This window comes from Gavialis gangeticus, unplaced genomic scaffold, assembly GCF_001723915.1.
Source record: "Gavialis gangeticus isolate Ggan-Ray unplaced genomic scaffold, GavGan_comp1, whole genome shotgun sequence".
Classification (NCBI taxonomy): domain Eukaryota; kingdom Metazoa; phylum Chordata; order Crocodylia; family Gavialidae; genus Gavialis; species Gavialis gangeticus.
In genome coordinates this window covers 103057599-103068008 of record NW_017728992.1, presented here as the reverse complement: position 1 = coordinate 103068008, position 10410 = coordinate 103057599, and the positions used below count along the sequence as shown (strand labels likewise).

At 40.6% G+C, this 10410-nt stretch overlaps 1 protein-coding gene across 5 annotated transcripts in view; it reads left to right on the top strand.

Moving 5' to 3' along the window:
• The window catches only part of SS18 (SS18, nBAF chromatin remodeling complex subunit), an 87064-nt gene that overhangs the window by 65236 nt on the left and 11418 nt on the right, over positions 1-10410 (top strand). For all 5 annotated transcript variants that reach the window (XM_019526474.1, XM_019526455.1, XM_019526464.1 and 2 more), the window contains exon 6: positions 9778-9945. In XM_019526474.1, coding sequence (XP_019382019.1) covers positions 9778-9945 — 168 coding nt within the window. The remainder of the gene's footprint in view (positions 1-9777; positions 9946-10410) is intronic.

The window sequence follows — 10410 nt, the reverse complement described above, 5'->3', positions numbered from 1 at the left end:
CCCCCCCCACCAAACTTTGAAAGTCCTCATTAGAAACTGTGCAGAAAATACTCTTGATAACAAGCTGAAAATACTCTTGATAGCAAGTTGAAATAATAACTTATGATATTTTGAGGCTATAAATTTATGCTTCCTAAACTAGTTAAACAATAATATGATACTTTATATTACTGAAAAATGTGTGAATACACATGAAGTAACTAAACATACATAACATACACACAGGGCTGAAAACTGTAAAGTGTTTGAGACTCTTACCTTTCTTTTGACATAGGCTTTGTGCGTAATTACTTGTGTAGTGTCGCACACTCTTCCGTTTAAAGAAGTTGTTATCCAAGTCATAGTATTAGTAAGACAGAAGTGTAAACATGTAGGTGTGGCAGAAAGTTCAGTATTGGCTCATTCACTATATTAATCTTTGACTTGTAATAGTTTATAAAACACCAGCTGAAGGAGTACTGTGCATGAAAATCTAAAGCCTTCACAATATTGTTTTACAAGGTCAATCCAATTACAGCTGAGAATTTGTCGTCTTGGGCTGAGGAAACTGAATATTAAAGAACAAGATTCCACAGGTGATACTCAATTATGAAACTGTTGCAGCACTCAGAAACCTGTAAGGAATATTAATCTACCTCATATGAAGATGAGTAATGAGGATTGGTTTTGTGAATGTGTAACAAAACCCTTTTATCTTCACTTTTTTGCATGAAATCCCCTGAGGTGATAACTGAAGACAGACATATGATGTGGTTTCTCTGGAGTAAATTGGTTTCACTCCAGAGTAAAAGCGGAGCAGGCAATTGCTTGCTCATCTTTTCACTACTGTAATGCATTCTGCTCTGAACTAAAATTACCCAGAAACTAAGGAGTAACTATACACTGGTGTCTGCTTCTTCACTCAATTTCATCCTGGATTTGCTCACTAGGGATTAGTGCACTTGCCACTTACTGGCTGGGCACTATAAAAGAGCATACTTCAGGCAGCTAGCTTAGGAGAGCTGGTCGTATCTTCTCCCAATTGCTAAATAAAATCCAGGGTGAATTATACCACGGTAATTGTGTTTCTTGTAATACCCTAAGTGGAGTACAACTTTCCAGTAGAGGTTAATAAGACTTTCTGAGTAGGTGTGGCAAATTTCTGCGCGTGGTCTACAGTCATGCAGTTTACTTTAAGCCGCACTATTTTAGATTTGGAGCAGTGTGTATAGACATTTGTTGGTGCCAGGAGGTGTGCTGGGAAACCAGTGTAAGTAACTCAAGGTAGGGGGAGGGGTGCGTGGCATTGGGGCTAGCAGTTCTATAGGAGGTATTGGTGGGTATGTAAGGTGTTTGATTGGTAGTCCATACAGGGGTTGTCCTTTCATGGTGGGAGGATCAAGGACTAAACATAGCTCAAACAGGGTTGTGGGAGGCGATAGGAAGAGCAGTTGGGCTTTCTCAGCCTTGGGGCTACACTGTGAATGTGTGCAGATGTTCACTAAATCAAGCTAACCCATTCCTCAATCTAAGTAAATTCACTTCCCTGAATGTCTGCACAGATCGGCATTAAATGGACCCTAACCCTAGTTTAATATAAATGTAACACAAAATGCATGTACCCTTTGACTTTCCAAAGAAAGAAGGCTTATACGAGCAGAATCTTCAACCAGCTGTGAAGTCTGTGTTTACTTGGAAACTCCACCTCACATTTGCATAGATTTTTTTCATATCTGCATTATAATGATGACTATTGAATCAAAGTACTCCTTAAAGAAAGGGCCAAAAAACAATAGCCCAGCCTTTTCAGGAATCCTGATATTTTTTTTTCCTTCAGTTTTTTTTCTGAGGATCATAACGCTGAACTATATCCCTCTGCAAGAGCTGGTCTGAGAATGACATAGTATTGAGTCAGTCTTCATGCACTAAGCATCAAACATGCATCTGCCCAATTTTAAGAGTTGAGCATAGTAGAGGATGTCTAGCTGGCTTGTTCAGTTGTACAAAACAGTTTCCTGATTTTGATGGTAATATTTTTAATGTATTTATTTAAACTTACAAAATCTTCCTTTTAACATTCTGATCATTATGTAGTAATTATAAGAAAACCATAGAGGAGATCACAAAAAAAAAAGTATAATTCCCCTGCTCCTCTTCTGCCTTCTCCAGCTAGATAAAGACTGGGAAGATAAAAGACCTTAGGATGGTATCCTGAATATCCTATTCTAGCTCTGTCAGATCAAGGAAATAATCTTCGGTATTGATGTTGCGTTGCTCTAAATGTCCTGCCAAATGTTCTTAATTTGTATACATCAGCTGATTAGAATTTGTCATGGTATTGCACAAATGCAAGGCAATCTGAAATGCAGGTATGACCCATTCATGTGTTTAAAAAAAATAAATCCTGCTTCTGCATTCTGAGAACCAGTTTTCTGGAGTAGCTACCTATATGGCACATTAAAGTAAGCTTCCCTTGAGGAAATGAGAGTAAAGACAGCTGTGGCAGGGTCTTCTCTCAGAGGAGAGCAAACATCATCTTGCCAGGCATACAAGATTAAAAACACTCCTTATAGCTACATGGTGAGAGTTGTTAGGTGCTTTGTTCATCTTATAAATTCTTATTTTATACAATGTATTCTTTTAAAAATTCTTAGACATTTGAAAGCCTGGGAACTTAAAATTCAGTGTGATGTGAAGGTGAGTCAGAAGTAGCATATTGGTCCTGTGCCATGTTGAGGGCTTTTTAGAAAGTGCTCCTGGAGAATCTTTTGTATTATCAGAGTTTTAGCCTATTTGACAAGTGACTGAGCTTCTGGACATTCGTGGAGATGCCTGCTAAACTCATAAGAGATATTATAAATTAAGACCTTGTTGGAGTTCCTCAATACTGCAAAAGCTCTTATAGGAATTATGTCACTAGTTATCAGCTCATCATGGATAGATGTCAGTTTTTTATATTTGTGTTGTCATCTCCCTCAGCAGCAAAATGAGGCAGAAAAAGATGTTGAAGGTTTCCGTGTCTCTTCATTTAAAAAAAAAAAAAAAAAACCAGGTGGAGGGAGGTGGAGAGATTGCCTTTGCCTTTGGGCCCTTCTATGTGTTACATTGCTGCCATGTTTAATATAGAATCATAGAAGACAACGAGGGTTGGAGGGGACCGCAGGAGGTCATCTGGTCCAACCCCCTGCTCTAAGTGGGACCAACCCCAACTAGATCATCCCAGCCAAAGCTTTGTCTAGCTGGGTCTTTAAAACCTCCAAGGATGGAAATTCCACAACCTCTCTGGGTAACCTGGTCCAGTGTTTTACTACCTTCCTAGTGAGAAAATTCCTCCTAATATCTAACCTAAACTTCCCTTGCTGCAATTTGAGACTACTGCTCCATGTTCTGTCATCTGCCACCACTGAGAACAGTCTAGTTTCATCCTCTTTCGAACCCCCTTCAGGTAGTTGAAGCCTGCTATTAAATTCCCTCTGTCTCCTCTAGACTAAATAAGCCCAGTTCCCTCAGCCTGTTCTCATAAGTCACGTGCCCCAGCCCCCTCACCACCAATTTTTGTTGCCCTCTGCTGGACACTCCAATTTGTGTACTTCCTTTCTGTAGTGGGGGCCCAAAAATGAAAACAGTACTCCAGAGGTGACATCACCAATGCTGATTAGAGGGGAATAATCACTTCTCTTGACCTACTGGCAACACACCTACCAATGCAGCTCATTGTGCCGTTAGCCTTTTTGGCAACAAGGGCACACTGCTGGTTCATATTCAGCTGATTTATGTGCCAGCATGCTAACATGTTTATCCTAGTATAATGGGCAGGTGTGGTGTACATGCATCCAGGTTAAGGTGCCATAAAATGGTAAACCAGCCATAAAAAAAGTTCCACATAGTAATGTAGAATATTTATGAATAGTTTATGGAATGTGGTATATCCACACACAGGGGTTCTCAGGGGCTGATGCCTGACAATCAGGTGGTTGTCAGAATCAGCCCTGGAAAGCCCTGGTCTCCAACCGGTGTGTGACCAGTAGTGTTGGCGCTGGCCTGGGGCAGTCCTGGTGCCCACCTGGTTAGGTGGCTGACTCGGGGTCAGTGCTGACAGTGAGCTGATCGTTGGCATCTGCCTGCATGGCAGCCTCAGTTTCTCTAGCTAGGCCCAGGGCTGCCTTTTGAGGGGGAGAATGGAATTGGAGGTTCCTGGTGGGGGAGCCAAAGGTCTTCCCCTGCCAGGGACTTCAAAGTTTGCACCCAGAGTGCCTTAAATTGCATGTAGATGTAGCGTTCTTCCCACTTATGCCACAACTAACGCATTAAACCCTGCACCTGGGGTTTAAAGTTCCAGTGGGGAAAGCCGTTCAGCTTGCTCCCCACCAGGAGCCTTTGATCCCCTGAACCAGCAGCCCTGCTGACTGCCACCCTAATCTCAAACTTGCCCTCGGTTGTCCCAGCACTAGGTTGAGAAACTGATTGTTTGCCCCATCCCCAGGATGACCCCAGGTCATGCCAGGCTGCGGGCACCTGGCCTTCTGTTTGCTAGTGCAGGATGAACTCAGAATAATGATCCATGGTTTCCCCTACCCTGGCAAGTAGAAGAGGTGTAATTGAAATCTGATCTGTGCTGCCACAGTTGCACCTTCTGCCGTGCGTGTGGGACAGTAGGAAGTATGATTGCTATGGCTGGAAATTAGATCCCAAGATGCTTTTAACTGAACATGTGTTAAGGACCCTTATCCCATTATGGAGTTAAGGAAATTGAACAAATATAAGAAAAATTTCAAGTTCCATATGCTGATGCTTCCATCATCCATTCACTTGCCTTTCAGGACTGGCTTGGGTATCTCAGACTAAAAGAAGTGCATCTCATGTCACTATCAGATTAACTCACCAAAATGATCGGTTTTCTTCAGAGGACACACAGTATTGCTAATTCAGAGTTTTTCCTTCAGTCTCTCTCCAGCCCCAAGTATTCCTACCAAGAATCTCTTTGGAGTTGTGTTCACAAAGACCTTAGCAAAAGCAGGGGATTGATGCTTCCAAAATATTTAATATCACTATGAAGGCAGCCAACTTAGCAATTTGATGCATTGGATAACACCAGTTCCTAGTAAGCACTGGGTATAGACAAAGCAAACATAGGGTGCCGCAGTCAAACTTAATATATTACTATGGATAAAGAAATTTTCCAGGGCTTATTCAATATATACCATATTTTCTCAAATACCACACACCCACAAACAGGACATGAATCTTGTTCTGTGAAAGGCAGAGTGAAGAAAAAAAGATTTCCAGAGTCATGGCTGCATGCATCAGAGCCTATTCTGCAGCTTGCTGGGTACTACATGAGACATTTACTGCAGTTGCCTAATTAGCTCCTCAGTAAACATCTCGGTGTCTACACATGCAGTCCTGTTAGGATGTAGTAAACTAACTCCACTGCAGGTTAGTACTTATAAATACAAGTACTGCTATGAAGTTTTTTACTCCACAGCAATACATGTGTAGACCCTGATGGGGCTAGGTGGGCATGAGGGGACTTAAGTGCAGGACTAGCCAGCAGGCAGCCCCCACACTGAAGCACTCTTATGCCCCAGCTAGCCCCTCTGCAACACCTTGTGCTGGGTCTGAGCAGCCCCAAGCCAGCAGGCTGACCCTCCGCACCCCTCCCCCAATCTCCTACCATCTGGGGCTGTTCTGAACTGGTTTGGCATGGTGTGGTACCGGACGCACATTCAAATGATGTGCCTGGATGTAATAAACTCTGGCAAGATATGCATTTGAGTGCATTGCTGTGCATTGATAGCAAGTGTAGATGCACCCACTAACTCTCCCTTTCCTGCTTAACCCAAAGTAGGGGCTGCGAGCCTGCAGCACATGTGCCACAAATGACAGGCAGCCTTATGGCATTGGCAGCAGATGGGGAAGAGGGCATGCAGTGCAGTAAGGATAGGGCAGGCATCAGAGATCATATTGGGCAAGAAGCAGAGCAGCAAATCAGGTAGGGAGCACAGGGCTGGGAGCAAAAACAAAACAGCTGATCAGAAATGGGAAAGGGATCACAGTGGCAGTCACAGAGGGCAAGAAGTTTAATTTGTGAGCCTGCCATAAAGGTTGGCCGCTGCTGCCCTATTTACTACTTGATGACTGGTTTCCATAGATGGATCTACAATTTTGAAAAAAGATAAAAACCATCTGCAATGCTGTGAAAGGAGGGAGAAGGGGAGACCAGGAGTGACTAGCAGACAGCAAAATTGCCAAAAGAAAGGTTAGCCTGATTAGTAGAACAGAACATCAAGACCATTATAGAGGAAAGGCAATTATTAACACCTATGGAGTAAAAAACATGAGCTATTAAGTCAATTGACTCTCAGCTGCCTGAATAGGAATGTGCCGCTGCTGGGTGAAGCAACAGAAACTTACGTTCCTGATAGAAAATCACGCATCCCATTTTGGAGGGGGCGAGGTATGATTTTTGAGAAAAAGGTGCAGTCGTATGTGAGTGAAAGAGCCCTGAAAGATCAGTGAGACTTTCTTACACTGCATAGTCCTGTGGTTTTCAACCTTTTTTCATTTGCAGACTCCTAAAAATTTTGAATGGAGGTGTGGCTCCCTTTGAATTGCAAGTGTTGGGGATTCATATACTTTTGATTGATCTTAGTCATTTTTTCACGGACCCTTGAAACACAAGTCTGTGGGCCCCCAGGGGTCTACAGACCACAGGCTGAAAACTACTGGCATGGTTTCTCGGTCTGTTCCGTCTGACACCTTATCTCCAACTGGGAATGAGACCACTTACAAATCAGAGAGGCCCCAAATATGCTCTTAATGTACTGGAGGACTCAACTGCCCCTTAAGTAGTCCTGCAAGAATTCTCAATCATCTCCACTGTTTGGAATGAAGGGGATTTTAGTCTTCTACAAGAGACAGCAGTTGTCCTTATGCATATTTTAAGCTTAGTAAAATCTCAGAAGAAGTTTGTTTGTTGTAAGATGCTGAAGTCCATACATTATATACATAGTAGAGAGTGGCAAATTATCATCTGGACTCTAAATCATTGGTCCTCAGCTTTTTTTGCCCTGTAGGCCAGATAAGTAGTTTGGGGGCAGTTCACAGGCTAAATTGGGCCCTGCATGGCCTCAGGTGGCCCCTGTACAATCAGATCAGGCCCCATATTGGCCCTGCGTGCTGGTATTGGGCCTTGTATTCTAGGACTGAGCTATGGCACCCCATGCTGTCCCTGCGTGGCATTGGGATTAGGCCTTGGCACCCCACCTGATCCTGTGTGCTGTGTTGGGCTCCACACCACCACTGTCTGGCTTCATGTGCCCGGATCAGACCCCTGCACTGGTATTGGACCCTGGCTGCCCCCACCTGGCACTGAGCTGCTCCTGCCCAGCCCGACGTTCTGAGTTTGGGCACCACACCTCGCTGTTCACAAGTCTCACACGCGGGGCCATGCTGTCTGGCCTGTGGGGCTCCCCGTGTTTCCAGATATTTAGCAGCAGAAATTTAATTTACCCTATTGCCAAATTTTCAGACCTGTAAGAAGCCTGGCAGGCTGGATAACGTGGCTCTGGGTGCCAAATCTGGCCTGTGGGCCAAGGCTTGAGCATCCCTGCTCTAAATATACAATTCAATTCAATAAAAGGAAACAAACAGAACAAAAATAACTTCTTGTTTTCATTTTGCTTCTGTGCAGGAGGAAGGAGTGTTTTGTTACAGCCCTGTTGAATAAGATGCAATTGTATGCTAAATAAATACAGTTTTACCTTATATTTAGTTTTGTAACAGAGAAAAACAAACAAGCAAACATGACTGGAGCAAAAAATAGCTTTATACTATAAATTGATAGAAACAGTGGTTCACCTTTTTGGTTCCATCCTATTAATAGTGACTCGAACCAAACTGGAAAGAATCCAAGTGCTCTGTTATTAACATAATACATGGTTAGGCTAACGCAGAGAAGTGAATTCTCATTGTGGCTCTACAAAGCATTAATGAAGTTCTAATTTAAAAAGCAAACAGAAAACCTCTACATTGCACCATGGGGACCCAACACATTTTATCACATTGTATTGTGACTAATATGAATATTGTTAATTAACAAGCTTTACTGAGATCTAGGAATATTATGGCAACTAGTTTTTTTTAAAGCTGCATAATATTTCTCAGTACCCTCAAACATAACAGTTGTGAAGTAGAATAGTCTCAGTTATCCAGTTCTTCAGAAATATCAGCAATATAAAATACATTTTCAGTCAAGTGAAAAAATATTTTCAGTATTTCCATTTTTTTTAAGTCTTTAAATCAGGATTTAAACACTGGTACAGAAATATTGTCATACTGGAAAACACAAGCATGTTCTAGATTTTCTCAGGAGTGGCCAATATTTATCTTTAGCGGAAAATGAAGCAAAGTAGAACTAAGTTTCCTCTATTTCTGAATGGGCAATTCTACACAGGGTTTGATGTGCTTTACATTCATACTTCGAGCTAAAGAGCACCTTACTTTTTGTAAGCTTCCTCATATACACAAATCCTGTATGATCTTAACTCTCTTTTTGTCCTGCTAATATATTTTCAGTATGAATTTACTTAGGTTAGTTTGTTACCACTAAATTTCTATTCTGGTATTTTTCTGTTCTTGCTCTAATGCCTGATCATTTAAAAAAAAAAACAAAAAACCAAAAGAAACAACATGCAATACAAGACAAGGCAATTAATTTTAAAATGTTATTTAAGAAATCTACTGCCATGTTAGATATTTTTGTTCCTAATACTCTAATAGTGACATATAGGCTCTTTAATTTTTTAATATTGTTTAAAACTTTCTCATGTCTTGTATCTTAACTCTGTTATATCGTGATGCCATGAAAAGAGTGGAAAATTTAGTATTTTGGGGTTTTTTTTTCTTTTGCTTTATAACTGGCTTAATCTCTTATGTAATGATATAGAATAAAATGGCTTAATCATAATAGTATGATTTTTGTGTGATGATAACTCTGGGCAAAGTTACAGTTGCTGTTGTGAGCCAGTCTTATGTCTTAATATTTCTAAATTTCTGTTAGGGGTTAGTCTTGACTGAATTGTCTGAGTTGGTAATGATTTGCTCTTAGACTTATTATTATAGTTATTTATATTGTGGTAACACCCAATGATAAACTATAACCTGTTTGAGCTCAACTTGTAACAAAAATACTGCCTCTGGTCCCAATGAATTTACAATCTAAGTGACATTTGTAGACTGCATCTTTCCATAAATTACAAATAACCTACATCCAGCCATAAATCGAACATTCCCAGAACATTCCTACATTGAAGTAGAAGCAGCAGTTAAAAGTTGAATAAACATATGTGTATTAACTCCCTTTTGTTAGTTTGCTAGTGACTTAAGATTTCCACTTAATATCAGGTTTTCACCTGTGATTACTATTTAAAGATGATTTTTCTATTATGAACACAAATCACTATGTAATCTCTCTCTCCCCCCTCCTTCCCCCTTCCTCCTCCACCCTGCTTTTCAATTTAATTTTTTCACTGTTCAGTAGGAAAAAATCTTGCAAAATTGATCCTCACCATTCTGCACATTATCTGTTGAATAAATTCAACATTAATTTAGTTAGTTCAATTTTTGTAGGTCCAAAAGCAGAAGGTGCTTTTTCTGGGGAGGGGGGGCAGGGTAGCTTTTAATAACTAAATTGTTTTCTCTTTTTTTTTTTTGTTTTATCTAACCATGATGTTTAAACAATTTTAATCGCAGATCAGGTATTATAGAAAATATATAGCTTTGTTTTTTCTTATGCAGGTCCAATGATGCACCAGCAGCCTCCTTCCCAACAATACAATATGCCACAGGGGGGTGGGCAGCATTACCAGGGACAGCAGCCACCAATGGGAATGATGGGCCAAGTTAACCAAGGAAATCACATGATGGGTCAGAGACAGATTCCTCCATACAGGCCACCCCAGCAAGGTAAGACTGTACAGCAAGGTTTTTACATTAGTTTAAATAACTACCTTGGAAAATATTTTAAATCTATTTCTTGTTCACTTGACATTTTTGTGTTATCAAGTAACATTTCAGGGTTGCTTTTGTCTCCAGTTTTTTCTCGTAAGAATAGTTCTTGTAGCAGAAAATATTACACGTTTCAACATGAGTTATACAAACATGTATATCCCTCTGTTTCGAGCTCTTTTGAATATAAAAGGGGTTTCCAAAAAGTGCACATGCCAGATATACTACTGTCTGAAGTAGAATTCAGTTTGATTTCCCTAAAAGCTTGATGTATATAGAAAGGAGCAAAACAACTTACTTGATTCTAAATTTTCTCAAGCACTGTTTTTTCATTTTCTGTTTATTTCAAACACTAAATTTTCTTAAAACAGTAAGGTAAAATATAATCCATGATCTTCTGATTTTTTTTTTTTTTTTTTTTTT